Here is a 23,527-nt window from a genome sequence, read left to right as displayed (position 1 = left end):
GTTAGGGGTTAGGTTAGGGGTTAGGATTGGGGGTTAGGGGGTTAGGGAGTTAGGGTTAGGGAGTTAGGGTTAGGGGTTAGGATTAGGGGGTTAGGGAGTTAGGTTTAGGGGTTAGGGGCTAGGGGCTAGGGTTAGGGGGTTAGGGTTAAGGGTTAGGAGTCAGGGTTAGAGGCTAGGGTTAGGGGGTTTGGGGCTAGGGTTAGGAGTTAGGGTTAGGGGTTAGAGGTTAGGGGGTTAGGGGCTAGGGTTAGGGGTTAGGGTTAGGAGTTAGGGTTAGGGTTAGGGTTAGGGTGTTAGCGTTAGGGGTTAGGGTTAGGGGTTAGGGTTAGGGTCAGGGTTAGTTAAAATTTCTATAAGCAATTTCTAATTCGTAATTATTTTTCACCCACTCTGTAGAAATGGTCATTTGCTAGAGCTTCACTATTATTGATTATTGGTAGTTGTTGATGGATCATTGATTGGTTTGTTTAACTAAAAAAAAACAGTCCAAATACACTCAGTGAAGCTTCTTGAATGTGAATATTTTCTTTTGTTAAGTTGTAGTGCTTTTGTCAAAGAAAATATACCTCATAACTTCATCAAAAAAACTGATATTAAAGTGGAAGCTTCAGAGTGATCATCCATGTTATAATACCAGTTTACTGTGTGAATAATTTTTTCACCATAAGAAAAAACTCATTTTAAAAATGGTGAATATTTTCTATTTTCTTTCCTCTACTGTAATCCTGCATTGAATATCTTTGGTTTGTAGACTAAACAAGATGTTTGGGGATGTCATCTTGCACTTGGAGGAATATTTTCTTTCTATTTTTGGACATTTTATAAACTAGCCAATTAATCAAATAACTAAGAAAATATCCAGCACATTCCTGGACAAAGGAAATAGTCATTAGTTGCAGCTCTGTATTGGGCAGAAACATTTGTCCTTATACACCATGAATCTTCAATATTGTCAGAAATAAAAGCAAAAATACTTTTATCTGAAATTCAAGTGTTTTCTTATTTGTGTTTTCTTTTTTTTTCTGCCAGCCTAATACCAGCACAGACATCCTTCAGTCTCTGACCTCTGGAGACTGGGACGTCACCAGCATCTTGGCTTATAATCATGAACGGAACCTCATGTAAGATATTTGATTTATTTTTTTATACTTACATACCAGCACTCCAACACATGGTTATTTAGATCGATGCAATTATCTGGTGCTTTTCAGATACTTCCTGAGCACAGAAGATGATCCTAAAACACGGCACTTGTACAGGTAGGATGTTATTTGAAGCATCTGAATACTTTGACAGCAGCTTTTGTCTAAAACACAGGTGTCAAACATTCGGCCCCGGGGCCAAATCCGGTCCGCCAAAGGGTCCAATCCGGCCCCTGGGATGAATTTGTGAAATACAAAACTTACACTGAAGATATTAACAATCAAGGATGTTGAAATCATTTTAGGTCAATTCAATCTAAAGTGGATCAGACTAGTAAAATATTATCATAATACCCTATAAATAATGAAAACGGCAAATTTTCCTCTTTGTTTTAATATAAAAAAAGTAAAATTAGAAAAAAAAGTTACATGTACAGACTATCCTATTACAAAAATTACAAATAACTTGAAAAAATATGAACAATCTGGAAAGTCTTAAGAGAAGTATGTGGAATTTTAACAATATTCTGCCTTTTACTCAATCTTTAAGTTGTGATGCACATGTATAAATGATCACTTTAGGCGTAATATTGTTAACATTGCACTTTTTTCTGAAGAATTTTCAGATTGCTCATATTTGTTCATGTTATGTTAAAGTGCGGTTCGTATGTGTAAACATTTTCTTAATGGAATTTTACTTTTTTCACTCAAAAACAGAGAAAAAAATTTGGAGTTGACATTATTTATAAGTTCTTGTTAGGGCTGGGCAAGTTAATGCCTTATTACCGCGTTAACGCATTCATTAAATAACGCCAACATTTTTTTTTTATCTCACGTTAAAGCCGTTTTATTATAACTCATATTCTTCTGCCTCTGCTTGTGTGTAGCGATTAGCTCGGCAGATAGACAACAGCTTTCCCAAGAAAAGCCGGACGCCCAAAACTTCTCTCCAAATCTTTAACTTGAGACTCACTGTAAAACTGCAACATTCATACAAAATATGTCTCAGTTCTGTTCATTCCCTTAGTACATTTACATGGCAAAATACATTTAAACGAATGGGAACAGGATCGCTAGCTCGATGCTAACTTGAAAGGGAAAATCCATAGACACGCTAACGATTAGCATTTACAGATTAACCTAAGATTTACAACGTCTTTTTATCCAGCAACAAAGGTTCACATCAGAGATATTTTATACTATTCGTTCTTGCAAGTGAACATAAAATACTCACAGGCAAAAGTTTTTCGGGCCATACAAACAGAGTGAAAGAAACGTGTCTGTTAGTTCCTTCTTATGTCTGAACTGACTACGGGAACAACGAAAGGACAAAACATACATTAGTGCAACTTATTCCAACCACTAGAGGGCCCCCTTTGCTTGCTTTTAACAACTGAACATCACATATTATTGGGCTTATTAGTATTAGTACTAGTCCTGTCAATCACTCACAACCGGACATAAACTGGTGGGGACATAAACATGGAGAAAAGTACCGGTCTTTTACATGGACATTTTCATTTTAAATGTCTTTGGATGGCCAACGTTGTTTGTAAGCACTGAAATGTGGAATTATTTTTTTATCACCAGAGTACTTCGAGTCTGAACCCCCCCCCATATAACTATGCGATTAATTGTCATTAATCGCAGAAATCCACATGATTAATTGCAATTCAAAATTTTAATCGCTGACCAGCACTAGCTCTTATCCTATTTTTATATCATTTTACTGGGCCCACTTTATATCATATTAGGCTGTACGTGGCCCCTGAACTGAAATGACTTTGACAGCCCTGGTCTAAAAGCTTGAATTAGCCTAACTCATTCGGTTCTGTCCTACAGTGCAGACACTATTCCTCCATTCAACCGCTGCTGCCTGTCGTGTGAGTTCAAGTGCAGATATGTGGATGTTTCATTCAGCCACAACATGCAGTACTTCGTACTCAACTGTAAAGGTGGGTACCACAACCTTGAGTATCTCCAGTTGTGACTATTGTTACACTGTAAGCCGTAAGTTGTATTTACTAAAATGCTTTAATTACAATGTACTTAAATGATTTAAGTTTAATGACATTACTATAAAATGTTAAGTATACTCTACTAATTTGCAGACATAGTAGAACGTACAAAAAAAGTTTAAGTTGAATTGATTTAAATCACTAAGTTTGAGTCATGACTGCACCTTTTTATCTCCGCATTGCATTGTGGGTATTGGGCATGTTGTTGAAAATGTGTTCTTTTTATGTGCAGGGGTTCAGCGGGGTTGTGGTGTTAGTGTTAATTTTGACTTAATGTGTGTATGTCAGTCTTTATTGGCCTTTTTGTGTTTGTTTTTGTATTTTTGTAGAGCTGCACCATGAGTCAGAGCCATAGGAAGAACAATGGCTTTACTGTTCATCTAAAATTATACTTGTACAATGGAAATTTTAAGGCTTTACCAAATTAAAAATACTTCCTGTACTGGCAAATGACATTTAGCTAGCTGCTTTAACTTCTTCCATTAAGTTGAATGACCATACAAACCTCTTTATATTGCAAAAAACTTTAATTCAAATCAACTTGGAATTGAGTAAAATGAACTGATTATATTAAGTCTAATGATTATACAAAGCATTTGACATTGCAACAAATTTTAAGATAAATTAACTTGGCATTTAGTGTGTTGTACTTAAAATAGCAGTTCCATTCAAATCAAGCATTTATGTCTAATACAATCAAGTTTTTATTACTCATTACTTCAATTTTTTAAGGCAACGAGTTACCTTAGATTTTTTAAGTAAACTCAACTATCTGGTCTTACAGTGTAGAGCAATGTGTGCATTTATGTGTGTGTGTGTGTGTGTGTGTGTGCATTTATGTGTGTGCAGAGGAGGGTTTGCATCACAGCACTCTGGAGAATTAAACTCTGCTGAGGAGCTGTGTTCTGCAGAAAGAATAATTAAATTAGCGCTCCATGTCGGGTTGAGAGCTCATATCGAACTGGACATTGGCACACAACCTCAAACCACTGTGGGATCCCTCTGATTAGCCACAAAAAATAAATGTCTTGTCTGACTGGATACAAACTGTCACATGAATACCGCTGAAAAGCTGGCAGAGAACAAGCGGCTTCCTGCTTTGACAAATGAAAAGTAGAGTGGGCCCCGTTGTTACTGCGGCGCTGTTTTTGTTTACCAGATCTTTCTTCACGTTCCCTCAGAGACACCCTCTCATTGTTTTATCCCCCCAAGCGCAAAAACAGAGTTTCCATAGAAGCTGATTTGTTTATGGGGGCTCACTCCAGAGAGGAAAAGCGCCAGTGGCTCTCTCCATTAATTGGATCTTTGGAGAGTAACTCCTCTGTGAAATTGTAAGCCAGGGTTCAACCACTTCTCCTGGGAAAGAAGTAGATTATAAAGTGTGGAGCCGGTTAAGCGGGCTGTTCTAAGATAAGACAAGAGTCTGTATCAGAGAAGGACTGGGGGTCATTGTCTCAGGCATTTGGAGGTTTCTTTCTATCATGTTTATTGTGTTTAACTTGAATTGTTCCACTCCTGTTGACACGTTGTACTCTCTATTGTCTCCTGTAGGTCCAGATATACCAAGTGTGGCTGTTTATAGCACCGATGACAAACAGAGTGAGTGTTGAGTTTCCAGTGTTACCTTACCAATTACATGGAATGGTGTTACATAATTAAATGACAAAATAAAAGTAACTGAAAACCTTTTCAGTTCCTCAAGATAAATGTGTTGTTTTAATGGTCGCATTTTACAATAGAAACTTTGCATTTAATTCAAGTTATATTTAAGGATTTCACTCTCCAGACTCTCCAGATTGAATTATAACTTTCTTCATCTGATTGTGATGTAAAAAAAAAAGGTTTTTCAATTGGTCACGTTTAGGGATGTAACGATTACCGGTATAACGATAAACTGCGGTAAAATTCCCAACGGTTAGTATTACCGTTTAAATTCTAATTATCATGATAACCGTGTTTGATTACCGCGCTTTGAAAGAGAAAGAGAGAGAGAGAGAGAGAGAGAGAGAGAGAGACTTTCTATCAGTCTATCTAAGAAAAAGAAACTAAAACAACTCAAACTTGATATGGAAAATGGTCAAACAATGGCCATAAGGTGCCATCTTTAGTGCACATTTGTATGTTTGATGTTTACATGTTAATATTTGAATGTTTCTGCCAACAGAAGGTACATTATGCCTATTATTTTATTTGTTTTTTGTTTTTCAAAATACAACATGGTTAAATTATTTCAGTGTGTGTATAAGTACTTTTTGAACATTTTGAGCACATTTCAACAATACCGCGATAATAATGGTACAATAACCATGATATGAAATATGAAATCGTTACATCCCTAGTCACATCTAATAAAATTGAGTGAACTAAATCAAATTGAATTGTATAAAAATTGAATTAATTCAATTCGATTTTATTTAGTTCACTCAACTTCATTTCATTAGATGTGACCAACTGAAGAACTTTTTTTTTTTTTTACATTGATTCAATGTTTTGCTTTTTTCAGTAGTCAGTGCAGATGATGATATAATAACAACGCTATTTTAGTATTTATAAATTAATGTATAATAAATTATAAAACTTAACCTTTAAAGAACAAGAGCTGCTTTTTGCTTTTGTTTTTATCTACATTAAACTTTCCCTAAGGAATATATCACCATTTATTACAATATTACCCTCTTTATTTAGCATTTTTCATTGAAAATCACATATTTCAGTATATTTAATTTACTGATATGACTACCCCTGGACTAAAGGAACATGAATAATCCTCGACACGTCTTGACTTTATGATGAATTTTTTTTTTATTGCTCATGATTACCGTAAAAATACCAAAATAGTAAAAAAAAAATATGTAGACTCTAAGCCTTCTAATGATAGGTAGTATCCTTATATTGGTGCTAGTAATATGTTTTTAGAGGGTTTGATCTGGTGGATATCCAGGGGTTAATAAGTGTTTTTAAAGTAAATACTGGTGCAATGTTTTAATGGATGATTTTAGGACTTTTCAGCTTTAGTGTTTGTTTAAAGTAGGGGTCTCAAACATGCGGCCTGGGGGCCAAATGCAGCCCACCAAAGGTTCCAGTTCCTCCCATGGGATGAATTTGTAAAGTGCAAAAATTCCACAGTCAAGGCTGTAGAACTCATTTTAGTTCAGGTTCCACATACAGACCAATATGATCTCCAGTAAAATAATAACAGCAGAATAACCTGCAAAAAATAATGACTCCATATTTTCTTCTCAGTTTGATGTGAAAAATAATATTACATTATGCCTGTAAATAATGACAACTTCAGATTTTTGTCTTTATTTTAGTGCAAAAAATAACATTAAATTATGAAAATATTTACATTTACAATCTATCCTGTAACAATAAAATGTGAATAAGCTGAACAAATATGAACAACCTGAAATGTCTGAAGAAAATTAAACCCAATTTGAACTATTTTCTGCCTGTTACTAAGTGTTTAGTGTCTTTATAGATCTGAGCCATAATGCACATGTAGAAATAATAAGTTGAGGCACAATATCGTTAAAATTGCACTTATTTTTCTTAAGAAATTTCACTTTTTTCAGGTTATTCACATCTTTTTTGTTTGGATAGTTTATAAAAAGTAAGTTTTTTTCATAATTTAATAACAAAGACAAAAAATTGGAGTTGTCATTATTTATAGGTTATTATGTATTATTTTACTGGTCCGGCCCACTGGAGATCAAATCGGCCTGAATGCGGCCCCTGAAAGAACATGAGTTTGAGACCCCTGGTTTAAAACCTTTGTAAAGGTCACCTTATTTTTTTGCCTTAATAACATTACTTGCTACATTTGGAACTAGTAATCTATACTCTATTACATTCCAACATGGCTACACTAAAAATAATTTTGCTTACTTAGTTTGTTAGTTAGTTAGAGATACTTTATTGATTCTGAGGGAAATTCAAGCATCCAGCAGCAGGACACACACTAAATACACAAAGCACAAAAAATACAAATACAAATATACAAGATAGAAAAATACAAATAACAATGTTTTTATTCCTGAACTCGCAGAGGTGTTCAATGTGGAGACCAATGACAGAGTGAACACCACGTACCATAACATGCAGATGCCCAGAGTGGAGTATAAAATTATCACCATTGACGACTACAGTACGTATCCATGTCTATATAGAATTTCACAGGGTATGGTGTCGTGTGTATGTCCCCTAATGCATCAGATTTCCTTGCTGTTGCAGTTCTGACGATGCAGATCCTGAAACCAGCTGGATTTGTAGATACATCCCATTACCCCTTACTGCTGCTAGTGTAAGTACAAACACCACTGACTGCTCTCTGTATTTAGCAGTAACCAAAATAATACTGTTTTTATTCCAGTGAGTCAATTATAATTATGTGCCCCATGGAAATGTGAAAAAATAATAAATCCAATACCACAAAGAGAAAAAAAAACAGGTAAAATAAGCACATTTGAGCAGCTGTAACTGACAAATGTTTTGTAGTTTTGCTTAAGAGATTGAAATGACCCGTCGTATCAGAGCGAACACAGAGGTCCTGCGATAATATTAGTCCAATCAATATTTTTATGATTCACACCATGTTTTTCCAGGTTGAACTATGGAGGCTGTGCTGGTTATGCTGGATAAAAGTTTTAAAAGTATTTCAGCTGTAACTATGGCTTTTTCATTTTCACTGAAAGAACAAAGTTAGATCCATCAGAAAGAGAAGAGTGACGTCTCAGATGATGATGAGATGGATGATGGGAATGACAGGATAGAGTAAGGAACATTATTTTAACTGTCAGCATTTATCTGTGGGTGGTGAGCCTGCATTTGACACCAGAACCAGGAAAAAAAAAAAAAAGAAACTTCACGTGGAGGTTATTTTACAAATCACTACAAGTTATTTTTTTCCTTAAATAGCGATGAGGCCATTATTTTCCTGAACTGCTGAAGGTCTTTTTTTTCCTTTTTTTTTTTTTTTTATGGGCTCAGCTGGCTGACAGGCAGCTGTCTGTACCAATAAGGCAGCAGCCGACACCAACTGTACTCCCAGTCATCATTGCCCATTTTTCTAACACCTTTGCTTGTGTATCCTCTTTTATTTGGACATTTTACCAGGGAGTATCTCACACTACTTTTTTTTTTTTTTTCCTACTTTTTTTCCCCTAATTCCCTCATTTTGATAATTATGACTGATCATATTTCTGTACAGAGTTTTTTTAGTTAGCTTTTGTTTGATCTATTATGTTTAACTTATTAAGTTTGTGCATAAAGTAATAATAACAAAATATATATGTCTATATTTGTCTGCCTGTCCACTCGCCCATTCATTCACATCCGTCTGTACAATCGGTCTAATTTTGTGTTAATTTGTTGAATCAATTTTTATTCATTGGCTAAAATTTACTTAGGGGGTCAAATCAGTGGCCTTTTTTGTCAAAAAAAAAAAGTTGTAAGAAATGCATAGAACTGTGTTGAAATAATGCTAATACATTTGTGCACAGACTACTGATATTATTTGACAGTGGAAGCTATATTTTCAGAAATATTGGATTTTGAATAGCACACGTATGTGAAAACTTTTGCTGGTGGACGGACGTGACATTACCCATGATGATCTGGTCAGTGCCAGTACTTTATTAGGAATAAACTTATAGACTTACTATTGCTAATTCTCCTCTTATTCATAAATGTTAGTATTGTGGATCTAAAACAATAACAGTTTAACAAAAACACAAAATGTGGCAGTGGACGGATGTGACATGGTTGTTACAGATCCCATCATACTGATGCTCGGCAGCCATGTCACTGTTTACACAAATGATCCCTGTGCAAAAACTAGGATCAGAATTATTTATTGTATAGTTTATTATCATACTAAAGAGTAAATAACAATATAGAATTGTTATTTCTTTATAAAAATGTTTATTATTAGAAAACTGTTGATTTAAAAAGTGACGTGTGACATTCTTAATGTATGTATTGGCGTAACATAAGCAGGATGGATCAGCACCATACTCCATATTGCAACCTGTAAAAATAAAACGTAATATGTAGTATATAATCTTGTAAGAAAAACTGGGGAATCTAAAAGAATAGAATATTTATTTTTCAGGTAAATTCAGTTCAAATATAACTTGGCCATTTGTGACATGAAAATATAGCATTAATTGTGATGAAATTAGACATTTTTGACCTGAAAACATAGTTCATATGACCATCAACATGTTGCAACAGAACTGAAATCCTGTAAATTTGCATAACTTGCATTTACCAACACAAAGTTCTTTTAGGGATTCACTTAGATTGATTTCTTATGCACAAAAACATAAATAAGACCTCTAAGCAAATTTTAGCCGTCATGTATATGTTCACATCAAATGTCTGAGTAATAAACATAGAAACAATCTGGGTAAACATAAGTTACAACTGTAGAAAAGAACACTTCCAAAGAATGAGGAGGACAGGAGGATGGATTAGTCTATGAGGTGATAACTTGTCTCTGTAGCGGCTGAAAATGTCCTAGAAAAGAATTTCAAGGAAAGAGTGGGAACCTGCCTATATGAGATATTCCTGTAATAAATCTTTTCCTTCTTCAGTCTAAGTTGCGGTTTTATTTTCGTCTCCTCTGCATTTTCTTCAGGGACGGGACACCTGGCGGACAGATGGTGACCGAGCAGTTTCAAGTGGACTGGGCCACGGTTCTGGTCAGCAGCTTCAGCACCATCGTCATTCGCTTCGACGGCCACGGCAGCGGCTTTCAAGGCACCAACCTCCTCCACAAGGTCAGGAGGAAGCTGGGGAAGCTGGAGGAGCGAGACCAGCTGGAGGCGCTCAGGTCAGACTGAAGCTGAACCCCATGGATCTTATTTGAATTCCTGTTAAAAAGTACAAAACCTCACCTTCTCTCACTTTTTTCAATTTCAGGTTCATATCCAAAGAGACTTATATTGACAAGAATCGAATGGGTGTTTACGGAAAGGTATTTTTTATTTTTTTGTTAGTTCTATTAAATTTGTGGAACTCTAGTGATAAAGTGTGAACCAGTTGGACATGTTTCTGTGTCTTCGTCTTTGTTCAGGCCTATGGAGGATACTTAGCTACTCTGCTCTTAAGCTCTGAGGAGTTTAACCAACTTAAATGTGGAACAGCAGTCTCCCCCATCACAGACTTTGAGCTTTATGGTAAAACTTTGTTAAAAATGCTCCTTTAGTCATCATGCTCATGAGATCTAGTCTGTTTTAAAAGGTGCCTGCTCTTTTTAAGCAAGTTTTTCTCTTTTCCAAATCACAGCATCTGCATTTTCAGAACGATATCTTGGCTCAAAGACGGATTCTCGAGTGTATACGGTAAAATGTCCATTTCTTTATCCAAATCATGCATGACTGTATTCCATCTCTGTGGGTGGGGAAAGTGTGAGTCATTTTATAAAAGCTGACTTGTCGGATGTTTCTCTTTCTTATCTCAGATGGCAAATTTAGGACACAGAGCAGGTCAGCTCGTGGATAAGCAGTACTTGATAGTTCATCCCACCGCTGACGGTAAGACATTGTATTTCTGAGCTTTAAAAAAATGCAGTCGCTGGAGCACCGTCGAGCCTAAAGCATATCTCCAATCTTTTTCTCCGTTGCAGAAAAGGTCCACTTTCAGCACACAGCCAAGTTTATCAACCATTTAATCAGCGAGAAGGCCAATTATACTCTACAGGTAAGCTTCAGAACAGGCCTGTGAATGCAGTGTTCTCCTATAGGCTCCAGATTTGTCACAGTATATAATTTTTTCCTTTTTGGACTTATTTCTGTTCACCATTTCTGCATGAAGAAAAAGTCCTAGAAAACATAAAACTAAAAAAAAACTGTAACTTTGGAGGATTAGCAGTTATTCGGCTAATTCAGACTGTTATTAACAAGGTCTATATTCTTCGTTTTCATTCTATGCATAGGTGAAGTGTTTTTATTTTATTGAAGCTGAGATAAATTGAACACACAACTTCAAATTCAATTTTGTGGGGTCTTTATTTTTATTTCTGCTAATGCATAGTGTTCTCAAAAATTGTACTTTTCAAATTTCCCAAAAAGAAATATCTGACAAAAAGTCATTAACCCTTTCATGCATGAATTATGACAATCTTAGTTAAGATTTTTTTCCTGAGTGTTTTTATTCCTCTTTATGCATGAAAAAACAATGCGATTAAAACCAACCAAACAACCAAAAATCAAACCAACCAACCAAGTTCCACTTGCCTTGGTTTGATTTTCCATCAGATACCCACAGGGCTAACTCTGGTGCATTTACTGCAATGTGAACAAATGTACAACGTCCCTGTTAAATAAAGCAGTAAATAAAAGAAATGAAAATAAAATACATTAACCTTTTTATGCATGAATTATGAGAGCCTTAATCAAGATTTTTTTTTTTCCTGAGTGTTTTTATTCCTCTTTAGGCATTAAAAAACAATGTCATTGATTTTTTTTTTTTTTTTTTTAATGAAGCTGTTTTTCGTGGAGTTGCAAAACTGTCCACTCAGCTGGACACCATGCGTTTCATTTTTGAAGCAAAGAAACATATATTTACTGATAGACTGTGTAAAAATTATGAAATAAAAACATTTTCATGCAGCTAATCTGATGTTTTCTCACATTTTAACATACTCTAATACTAGTTATTACTCACTTGGTGGCGATAATATGAAAAGAAAAACCTTTTTGATTAAGAAAACTGTTAATTACAATCTAATAACAGTTAGCAGTTGGTTTACACTAAAACATATTAGTGCAGATCGGGTTTATCAAGAACAGCAAAGTTACAGTAATGGTCTGAATGTCAGTTTATGGGATGGTGCTTAAGTGTCCTCTGTGTCGGCTGATATGGAACTAAAACAACAAAACCCATGAATATACAAGAGAACAGCTGTAGAATAGATGTCCACTGTGGTGACCAGTGTGCATGAAAGGGTTAAAACATAAATAGTTCAGGGCTATTTCACTCCATAAAAACAAATCAAACAAAAAATGACAATTTGACCCAAATGGAGCACAATTTCAGTGCAAATACTGTACACAAATACAGCAGTGGCACACTTCTGTGGATAGAAAACAAAATATAGTCACCACAATGCCACAATGACATTTCATTACAAAACACAGTAAATCAAATTTAGCAGAAATTTCAGTTCACAAACTCTGCTTTATACATTCTACCAACAGAAGTGCAACAGTAAACATATGCCCTCTGCTGACCAAAGTTAGAATTAAACTGAGAATTCAAACCGTATGGATCTACTATCCTGTAGACAGACATGTTTTACCACCTGGTTACATATCATTTATGGGTCCGATCAAGCGAAAGTAAACATCAACATGAAAAAGTACATTTGCACACATCATTTATCAAGTGGGCTCATTTTTTAGCTAAAGATCTTTATTTTATGGAATGGTTATCCTTTTTAAAATACCACTTGTAGAAAAAAAGCTACAAATGATTTTATCGATTGTATTTTTTACACCATAGACATAAAAATATAGCTTGAATTTTACGCTAAAAATTTGATCTAAAAATGTGAAAATGTATGTCACGTTTAAAGAGACTATCTGTGAACTGTTACTGAGAAATTACTCTGTATTTGTAATTTACCTATATCAGTATGGACCACCACAAGTTGTAAATAACACAGTGTTAGTATGAAATATGTTAAATAAATCACTGTGATTATATGTAGCTTGTTGTTTTAAAAAATAAGTCAACATTTTGGGTGATACATACAATGGTAAAGAGTCATCTACATGTTACTATGGCAACCTGTCAACATGTTACCACATTCTCATGTCAGTAAAATAGAGATGTTTCAATATTTTACTCCAAAATTTAATTCACCATAGTTGAACATAATATCTAAAAGGTTTGTCCTACTTGATATCAATTTCTGTCGAGAACCACATGTTTTGAATGTTTGTGTAAAGCTGAAAAATTGGTGTCCGTTTCAAATCCACGTGTTACCGAGCAGGAATTTCACATTTTTGACCTAAAAAAAAAAAATTATCTCCCAAATTTTGTTCCCCATAATGTTAAAGTGTTTCTAAATACCTACTCAAATATGTATAATACATGCATATAAGTTACTCTGCTTACATAACAGAGACTGTTGAACACGAAATCTGTCCACATGTCACCGCTTGATCGGACCTTTATACATTTATTTAATTGTAATTTTATTTTTATTCAACTTCTTAGTCTAGAATACATTTGTGGTACTTGTATCCTGCGAGATTCAATTTCCAGTTTAAAGGTAGATTTTATAGTTGGAGACCATTATAGTTATTTTAGTTTGAGTTTTGCATCCAAATGTGTAATTCTGAATGTTTGTGATGAGCTGAAGAGTGAGTAATTGCTCTGTGGGTTGAGGAAATCCTCTTCCTTCTTAAATTAAACATAAAAACTTACCAAATCCCTTAAGATTCGCTGGGGAACGCATTTCTACAAAGCTGAAAACAGACTTGTTTTTCTGAGCTTTTAAAAAGTTGACTTCTTACAGATACATGGTTCTCACAGGACAGTGATGCTGGAAACACACAGTACTGATTAAAAAAGGCCAGCTTCAGCTATGCTGTTTTTACAGGGTTGTAATGAGCACGATATTTCTGAGTCTCTTTATTATAAAAAAAAAGCAAGAAAATACAGGGAAAGATATGCACAGTATTAAAAACGTGGGTGTTATTTAGTGTGACCCATGAAATAAGACGTCCAAACAATAAGAAACATGAAGATTTGTGTTGAATGAAACCTGATGTAAAACACTAGAAGATCAACACAGGGAATCTCATCTCATTCATTCATGACATACACAATGCGTAGTAAATTATATTATTATGGAAAGTATATTATGATATACAGTGTGATAGATAATATGTGAGTAATGGAGAATGCTACTATAAAATGGACAGAGTTTATTTTTAATATGTTTAACATTTTTGCATTTTGTGCAGGGTTGGTCAGAATTGTACGATTTTTGAAGTTATTTTGTGGAGTATATAAGTTGCATTTCATCCTGCTCCTTTTTGTTAGATAGATAGATAGATAGATAGATAGATAGATAGATAGATAGATAGATAGATAGATAGATAGATAGATAGATAGATAGATAGATAGATAGATAGATACTTTATTATTATTTACAGGTTCCAGCCGTATCCACAAAGTAAAAAAAAAAAACAAACAGTTGTAAAAACACAATCGTAAAAAAACACTTTAACTTTCCATGAACACTAACTTTCCACTTTTGAATATCATCTTTTTTTTTTTTTTTTTTTTTTTTTTGTACTTTATTTTTTATTGTTTTAATATACGGCACAAAACAAACAGGAATAGTCACAGGTACATTCAAACATTTACATTCTGTTTACTGTCCACAGATTAAATGAAAAAGTCCCATTTTATCCACTACTTTACACCCTTGTGCTGTTGTACAAGGTGGGGAAGCAAAATTTACAATATTTTGAGGCAGGGATTGAAAGACAGTGTATGACCAGTTAGTTTATTGAAAGTCATGAGAATTTATTTGCCACAAGAAAATGTACATAATAGAAAATGTTTTTATTCTATGTGTCCTCCTTCTTTCTCAATAACTGCCTTCACACGCTTCCTGAAACTTGCGCGAGTGTTCCTCAAATATTCGGGTGACAACTTCTCCCATTCTTCTTTAATAGTATCTTCCAGACTTTCTCGTAATAGTTTTGCTCATAGTCATTCTCTTCTTTGCATTATAAACAGTCTTTATGGACACTCCAACTATTTTTGAAATCTCCTTTGGTGTGACGAGTGCATTCAGCAAATCACACACTCTTTGACGTTTGCTTTCCTGATTACTCATATGGGCAAAAGTTTCTGAAAAGGTATGGATAATAGTGTTAGGTATGATTATGACATCAATATATGTTTGGTTTCAAAACAATTGACGTAGTGCCTGCTGAGAAAAAACAACTAAATGTTCATTGTAAATTTTGCTTCCGAACCTGTAGGTGGAGATTGTATGTCATCATTTCCATTAAATGGATTTGGTTGACCATTTTTATCACCAAGGAGATTGAGGGAGGGTCCTTTTTAAGCCAACATTTGGTGATGGCTTTTCTGCCTGCAGCAAGCAGTATTCTTAATAGATATTTGTCACTTTCACATAATTCCTCTGGGGGAATGCTAAAAAAGAAAGTAGCCAATGACATATCAAAATGAACACCAAAAACTGAATACATCAATTTAATCATCATCTTTTAAATCTTATTAGTTCACTTTTTTTTTTTTTTACCCCTTGGCCGAGGGGTATTGTAATCAGTTTGTCATCTGTCTGTCTGTCTGTCCATTCAATGACATAACCACATTATCTGAAGAATGCATTGCACCAAATTTATACTGTGGATGCATCTTGGCATGGAGCAGAAGCCTATTGAAAATCGGTGACCTTGACCAAGTTTTTCAAGGTCAAATTGCCCTGTGTAATTATAATATCTGAGTACTGTTACATATAAATATGTATGTAATAAATTTTACACAGAGATAATCTAATCTACATTATAGGGCTGCAACTTTCAACAGAATCTTACACTATATTTGGCTGAGGGGTATTAAACAACTATATTAAGTGCAACGTGCAAGTGCAAACTCTGGTCCTTGAGGGCCGGTATCCTGCATGTTTTAGATATTTCCCTCTTCCATCACACCTGGAAGCCATTTCATCATTATCAGGCTTCTGCAGAGCATAAGGATGAGCTGATCATGAATTAAACCAGGTGTGGCTGGAAGAGGGAAATATCTAAAACATGCAGGATACCGGCCCTCGAGGACCACAGTTTGACACCCCTGCTCTAAATACTAGTCATTTTGTCTTCTTTTTCCTCAAATTCTTGTTTTTAATGCTGTTCTCAGTTGTATCTTGTTCTCAGAGACTAATAAATGCATACATATATTAAAATATGTCATTAGAATGTTGCTAAAACAACAAAACTACTGGTGGCCAATTACTTTTACACACTACTGTAAATGCATCATATCCTTATATAATATGGTGCATTTCTGTGCAATTTTACTTCTTATGAAAATATGTATATAGTCTATAAAGCACGGTTATTATTTTTGTTTCTTTGTTTTCTTTATGCTTCATGCACAGTTTCTTTGCCCTGCACTTGATCCTGTTCCAGCCTTAACCAGTGAATTTCCCTGTTCTGGGAACGACGTTATGTTATGTTATGTTATGTTATGTTATGTTATGTTATGTTATGTTATGTTATGTTGTGTTGTGTTGTGTTGTGTTGTGTTATGTTGTGTTGTGTTATGTTATGTTATATTATGTTTTGTTATGTTATATTACATTATGTTATGTTTTGTTATGTTATAGTATGTTATATTATGTTGTGTTATGTTATATTACGTTATGTTTTGTTTTGTTATGTTATATTATATTATGTTGTGTTATGTTATATTACATTATATTATGTTGTGTTATGTTATATTACATTATGTTATGTTATGTTATGTTATGTTATGTTTTGTTATGTTATATTATGTTGTTTTATGTTATGTTATATTATATTATGTTGTTTTATGTTATGTTATGTTATATTACATTATGTTTTGTTGTGTTATGTTATGTTATATTATGTTGTGTTATGTTATATTACGTTATGTTATGTTATGTTATGTTATGTTATGTTATGTTATGTTATGTTATGTTATGTTATGTTATGTTATGTTATGTTATGTTATGTTAGTGACAGCCATATTTTCCATCTTTATACTCTAAGGACTTGATTTAGAGGTCAGCTGAAAACAGTTTAGATGAACAGGTACATGAATGTGTGCTTGTGTCTGCAGATCTACCCAGATGAGGGACACTTCCTGCACAGTGAGGGGACGCAGCAACACCTGAGCCAGTCTCTGGTCAACTTCTTTGAGGAGTGTTTCCGGATGCCGGAGGTTCTGACAGAAGACCAGCTGGAAGAGGACGACAGTTAGACCCGCTCCAGCCTCAGCCACCTCTACAGCACAATATGCAACATATCTTTGTAACCGAATCGACCCTCTCCTCCTGCTGTCCAGTCTGGTTTTAGGTCTACTCTGAAGTGCAGAGCCTGCATGTGCAAGGCCCCTCTCCTCACCTTGTGCTGGCAAGGAAATCAGGCCGAAGGATGACGACTAAATCTCAGATGTGAACAGTCTTCTCTGTCTTTGCTGTTGGACTAAATGGACATAGTATTAAAGGAGCTGTCTCTGTAGTACTCCCTCTGGTGGACGGATAGAGGATCAACGTAACGTCCCCTTCAGCAGCGCGTCTCCATTCCAACCCTGCCACATTAATCGAGCGCTTTGCAGCACAAAATACCCCTTATCAGATCAGTTCATTATGTTGACATTTAACTTCTGAAAGGCTGCCAGTATCTGATAACCTTGCCAACCAACTTACTGACTGTTGTGTTCCTGAGTATGATTACTGCTACTTGTTTCTCTGAATTTCTCTGTTCAGTGTCTTACGATAGTATTGTGTCTATGAGTGGATGTCTGGCTGCATCAGTCCTTAGTTGCTGTACAAAACAAGGGCACAATGATAATTTGTGTTGAACTCCAAAAAAACGACATGTCTATACAAAAATGATATGAAACCATATTTTCCCTTTGCATATTTCTGAATTCAACTATGGTTCTTTTAGTCACTGTGCCTTACTGTGGGTGAAGTGTTTATGTTAGGAGCCCACTGACACTTTGAACAAGTGAATACGAATAGGCCTTGTCTGAACGGTGCATTCTGTTGATAACTCGAAGCCAGACCACCGATTAATTTTTCTCAAAGTTTGTTTAAAAAGTCAAGTTATGGCACATTTTGTCTCAAAATCATAGAAAACTGTATCTGCTGGAAAGATGGTATTAAAAAAAAAAATATATTATTAATATTTAGTTTGCAAATACAATTCATGACATTTACCTTCTGAACTGACATACTGGTGAGTTAACTATGCTGAATTTCCATTATTTAGTGGATTTATTTGAATTGTGTGTTAAACGGCTTGACTTTCTGTTAGTATTGTCAGTGGTTTCTAGTCAGCTGATGTACAAAGTGTATAAATCTTATATTGTTTAAGTCTTTATGTTGTATGTGCAACTTGTATATAAAGCATTTTGAAATGTATCACATTTTGTCTTTACTTCTTTGAATCTTCACTCTAGTGCACAGGTGTCAAACATGCGGCCCGGGGGCCAAATCTGGCCCACCAAAGGTTCCATTCCGGCCCGCAGGAAGAAAGTGCAAAGATTAACCTGAACAGTCAAGGTTGTCCAAACCATTTTGGTTCAGGTTCCACAGACAGACCAGTGTGATCTAAAGTAAAAATAGCAACACAATAACCCATAAATAATGACAACTACAAATTTTCTTTGTGAAAAATTATGTGGAAAAAACTTAAGTAAGAAAAAATAAGATTACATTGTGAAAATATTTACATCTACAAAACTATTCTTTCACAATAAAATGCAAATAAATACATAAATGAAAACAAAGATGAACAACCCGAAATGTGCAATTTTAACAATATTCTGCCTGTTACTAAATGTTTTGTGCATTTATAGAGCCACTGTGATCTGTAGTTGTGTTAATAACAAGAGATGGAATACTGTAGAAATTGTTCAAATTTTAGTCCCAAACTCCAAAATTTTAACAATATTCTACCTGTTACCAAATGTTTATGTAACACTGTGTGTAATGCGCATGTACTGTATAAATAATAAGTCGAGGCATAATATTGTTAAAATTGCACTGATTCTTCAAATGAAATTTCTGTTTTTTCAGGTTATTCACATCTTTTTTGTAAAATGTAAATATTTACCTCCGCCAAGGAGGTTATGTTTTTGCCAGGGTTTGTTTGTTTGTTTGTTTGTCTGTCTGTCTGTTTGTCTGTCCGTTAGTGTGCAACATAACTCAAAAAGTTATGGACAGATTTGGATGAAATTTTCAGGGTTTGTTGGAAATGGGATAAGGAAGAAATGATTAAATTTTGGTGGTGATCGGGGGTGGGGGGGCCCACGGGGGGGCCCATTTCCAACAAACCCTGAAAATTTCATTAAAATCTGTCCATAACTTTTTGAGTTATGTTGCACACTAACAGACAGACAAACAGACAGACAAACAAACAAACAAACCCTGGCAAAAACATAACCTCCTTGGCGTGGGGGGGGCCCACAGGGGGGGCCACTGATCAGCCTTGGCGGAGGTCTGCGCTCTCCGAGTGCTTCTAGTTTCATAATTTAATTAGGTTTTTTTATACAGTACTAAAACAAAAAGAAAAACTTGGATTTGTCGTTATTTATAGGTTATGAAGTCATTATTTTACTGGTCTGGCCTGCTTGAGATCAAATTGGGCTAAATATGGCCCCTGAACCAAAATGAGTTTGACACCCCTGGTCTAGTGTGCAAATTATAAGTTCGTCCTACAACACTGCAACAGTTATTGAAGTGAGTCCGCCCTCTAGTGGACATTACAGGTATTGCAGGGATATAATAACACACTGGTCTACATTTAGGTCTAATCATGAGAAATTGTGGCTTCAGTCAAATTTAGAAAATCTATGAATTGATAATAAAATGGATTTTACTCAAAAGGAATGTGTCTCAGAGCTGCCAGTTCTAGTTCGAAACACTCTGGACATTAGAATACACTCACTAAACCTATGTACATATGTTATAACACTATCATAAATGGAAAAAAATAAGCAAGCAAACACTTTTCTCCTATATTTTCCAAATCATTTTTATCCAAGTTTGTAAGACTTTTTATCTCTTATGCAGATCATTTTCAAAAACTGTTGACCAGTGAAATTATTATAAATCTTCCAGGTAGAAACTCCAGCAGATGCTATAAAAAGCAGATTAGCATATTTTGAGAAGCCGAACATATTCATTTATCAACAATAAAACATCACTAATTATAAAAATCTGAAACTAGCTTTTTCAAATTCACTTTAACTCCTAAATAAATGGTAAAAAGTCAAACCTTAAAAATGTTCTGTACCACCCAAACATAATCAGGTAGGTTTTTAAATCTAGTCTTTCTCCAGTATTTACATTTTGTGCTGATGAATTTACTCAGCGCTTCAGTTGTTTATGATATAACAGTATGACTTCACATTCTCTCCTTGAAGCTCTTCTACAATATGGTAAAGAAAAAAAAATACACATTACAATCCACAAAACTTTGCCATTGACAAAATTTATTTCCAGTGTTTCAGGAATCTGTGCACCCCCTCCCACCCCACCCCTCCTCACAATCAGAGGAACACAGCATTGATACAAATGGTCCAGCTCAATGACTTTGTTTCAGTACCAAACTGCCCACAACACCCAGAGGCCTCATGAGCATCGTCTCACAATACTGTACTCAATCCTGCAATCTGATGGAAATGAAAAGTAAAGCAGCTAAAACATGGCGCTTGTATGTACATTTAAGTTACTTATTTTACAAGGAATATTTAAAATTCAAGTTCTGTTAAGAATCAAAAACAAACAACAAAAAAAAAAAAAAAAAAATGAAAAACAGGGGGGGAAAGTATAAAACATGTTAAGACCAGAGTGGAAATGCCTAAGGAATGGAAGCTCGGCATTTTGTTACATAAACCTGTAGAATGACCGTGAGAGTCAACAGTAAAAATGTCATTCACAGTAACATCTTCGTGTATCTCAACAAAGACAATATGGCACCCTTAACATTTCATTGTGAGGCACTTCCTGTTGTGAAACATGATTCTGATTCGATTACCCATTTCTTGTCATTTCGACCTTTTTTTTTTCCTCTTTCTACCACCAGGCGACTACAGATGAACCATGAACACTAAAAACATTTGCATCAGAGGGATGTTGTTCACTGCTCTAAAACCATGTAACTGGGAAGGATAGTAACCGTTTCCATTTGCATAAGTCCAGTGTTTCCTTGTCTCTTTGTACCTTTGGAAAGGCCCCTTTGACAGCAGAAAGCTCATAGGCAGTCCATACACAGGCTGTACCAAAAAACACACTTCAAGTACACAGAAAAATAGGGATTTTTACACTTTAGATAGAATGATACACAAGCATCTAAAGCTTTTAGTCAGTATTACAGCGAGCATGTCTGTACATTCTTCATTTGGTTACCGAGACTCATCGACTCTGAACATCATAACTTTCTTTACACAAAAATAGTTCCTCTGCAATACTAAAAATCTGTACTTTTATCTACTTCCTACTCATCCTAAAAGTTCATCTTTAAAGCCACTTGTCTAAGCCTTTCAACAATCTTGTACTTTGAGTGTTGCTGTCCACACATCCTTGCACATACTTCACAGGCTCATCGCTTCATGAGCAACAGGTCCTCTCAATCTTCAGCATTAAACAGGGATTTGTTTTAGGAGGGAGGGAATCCTCCTGCTAAACCATCCCAAAGTCATTAAAAATAAAAAGAAAGAAAAAGTATAAACAACATTTTGTTTCATGCCTTATACATGAGCAAGATCAACAATCCCTGTGTGCAGTAATTCTCTTTTCACAAACACACACACCAGCTACAGACACACTCCAGACTAACAGTTTTTGTACAACATGCTCTTTCACTAACATTGGTCATACAACAGACGTTACACTGACAGGCAGCCACGTACACACACATCTTACAGATGGAGAACCCAAACACATACAGTCACACACTTCCAACACGTCTCACAGGTATTGATAGAAGCGTGAGTGGACCACCTGGGAACTGGTGAGTTTATGTGGGTGAGCAGTGGCCGAGAGGCTCAGGTTTTTACTGGGGGGGACGTCCCCGTTCATCGCCTCAGATGGACGATATGGGAGTTCAGAGGAGGACGACGAGGCTCCGAGGTTTTGGGAATTTGAGCTGCACAGTTCCCCCTGCTGCTCGTTGAGGTCCAGGCTGACCTCAGGATTGCTGGTGCGGTGGCGCTCGCGAGCAATCCAGTCCCCGATGGAGAAGTCCTGAGAGCTGCACTTTGGCTTCAGCCGGTCCACAGCGGACAGTTCTGACCGTGAGGCTGAGCCGATGCCGACCTGCTGAGGCCAGTCGCCCAAAACAGACAGCTCTGCAAAGTCTCTCTGACCGCCCATGGTGTGTCTCCGTCTGATGTTCTTCTTCTTGCTGCGGCCCTCGGGAGACCGACTCCTTTGGCTTCCAACACCAAACATGTCATCCACAGACATTCGAAGACGTACCTTGAGCCGATCTGTGATCTTCAGTTTCCAAGCAGGCTCCGTCTTGTCCAGCTCGCTACGGGATGAGGAGCTGAGGCTGCCGGTGGAGCGGCCCTTGACTGAGCCCAACACCCGCGACAGTCTATTGGAATCTTTATCGCTCCGTGACCCCTCCAGTGACGACTCACTGTTGGTCTTTTGCTGAGCTGCCTTCTTTCTGGAAAGCGTATCGCATTCGATGAGTCTGTGGGAGGGGAGCGGTCGCGGAGCTTCCTGCAGTTCCCGCTGCTCTGTCGCTCCGCCGTCTCTTCCTACAGTAAATACTGACAGGTCGCTCTCGCTGTCCGTCTCCATCGGCCTTCCCTCGCTGATGAGCTCGCTTCGCTCATCATCTGCCTCATCTCCACCTCGGCTTTCAGCCACTGACTGCACTTCAGGACTCAGAGTGCTGAGCTCAGCTCCGGTCAGGAACGTCATGGAAGATGTGGTGGAGTAATCTGATGTGATGGAGCACACTTCTGCCCCCAACCCACTAGGACCTGCCTCTGGTCCCAGAGCTGCCATCCGCCCCCGCCTCATTCTGGGAACTGAAGCCTGGGAGCTGGTGCTGTTCATCGTACCAAGGTCGGAAACTGTGTCATCGTAGTTGGAGGGGGGGTCTGAGAGAGAGGACTGGTGTGCCATCGGGATACGGTAGCTGAGGTTTGGGGAGTGGGGTGGTGAGGCATAGGGGGAGCCTGTTTGTAGGGTGGGGGGAAGGTGCTCAGGAGGCAGGGTGGGAGAAGGCTGCGACAGCAGGCTGCTGGAGACAGACTCATTCCTGTTGGTGTTGTCAAGCTGTTCCTCTGAACTGTTCCTGTGCTTCTCTTTCTCACTGGCTTCATCCGTCTCCCCCTCTTCCTCGGTCCGGCGGTCTGGGGTCCACAGAGGCTGCTGCTGGCTCTCCTCCGGGAGATCCTTCTTGGAGAACACAGAGTCCAGGTCATCATCTGAACTGCTGGGATGAGCTTTGTCCTTAGGCTTCTTGCGCTTCCGGCTGGCGAAGAAGGAGGAGCGCAGCATCTCTTTGCTACACTGATCCTTCCCAGATCCCCACAAGCCCTGGTATCAGAAAAACACATCATTAGAGGCTCACACCAAAACCAAACACATTGAAATAT

At 36.6% G+C, this 23,527-nt stretch overlaps 2 protein-coding genes across 7 annotated transcripts in view; one reads left to right on the top strand and one right to left on the bottom strand.

The window, feature by feature from the left end:
* dpp6b (dipeptidyl-peptidase 6b) overlaps positions 1–18,326 on the top strand; it is a 135,185-nt gene extending 116,859 nt beyond the window's left edge. For all 5 annotated transcript variants that reach the window (XM_030161236.1, XM_030161234.1, XM_030161239.1 and 2 more), the window contains exons 14-26: positions 1,030–1,121; positions 1,212–1,259; positions 2,985–3,097; positions 4,712–4,759; positions 7,209–7,307; positions 7,394–7,463; positions 9,801–9,995; positions 10,085–10,139; positions 10,239–10,341; positions 10,451–10,506; positions 10,626–10,698; positions 10,791–10,864; positions 17,018–18,326. In XM_030161236.1, coding sequence (XP_030017096.1) covers positions 1,030–1,121; positions 1,212–1,259; positions 2,985–3,097; positions 4,712–4,759; positions 7,209–7,307; positions 7,394–7,463; positions 9,801–9,995; positions 10,085–10,139; positions 10,239–10,341; positions 10,451–10,506; positions 10,626–10,698; positions 10,791–10,864; positions 17,018–17,158 — 1,167 coding nt within the window. In that variant the 3' untranslated portion in view covers positions 17,159–18,326. The remainder of the gene's footprint in view (positions 1–1,029; positions 1,122–1,211; positions 1,260–2,984; positions 3,098–4,711; positions 4,760–7,208; positions 7,308–7,393; positions 7,464–9,800; positions 9,996–10,084; positions 10,140–10,238; positions 10,342–10,450; positions 10,507–10,625; positions 10,699–10,790; positions 10,865–17,017) is intronic.
* Positions 18,327–20,381: 2,055 nt separating this feature from the next.
* The window catches only part of arhgap21b (Rho GTPase activating protein 21b), a 34,119-nt gene continuing 30,973 nt past the window's right edge, over positions 20,382–23,527 (bottom strand). For both annotated transcript variants that reach the window (XM_030160470.1, XM_030160471.1), the window contains one exon: positions 20,382–23,468. In XM_030160470.1, the coding sequence (XP_030016330.1) occupies positions 21,879–23,468 (1,590 nt within the window). In that variant the 3' untranslated portion in view covers positions 20,382–21,878. The remainder of the gene's footprint in view (positions 23,469–23,527) is intronic.

The sequence above is a fragment of the Sphaeramia orbicularis genome, chromosome 17 (genome assembly GCF_902148855.1).
Source record: "Sphaeramia orbicularis chromosome 17, fSphaOr1.1, whole genome shotgun sequence".
Taxonomy (NCBI): Eukaryota; Metazoa; Chordata; class Actinopteri; order Kurtiformes; family Apogonidae; genus Sphaeramia; species Sphaeramia orbicularis.
Note: the sequence above shows the minus strand (reverse complement) of the source record. Positions and strands in the feature narration are given on the sequence as shown.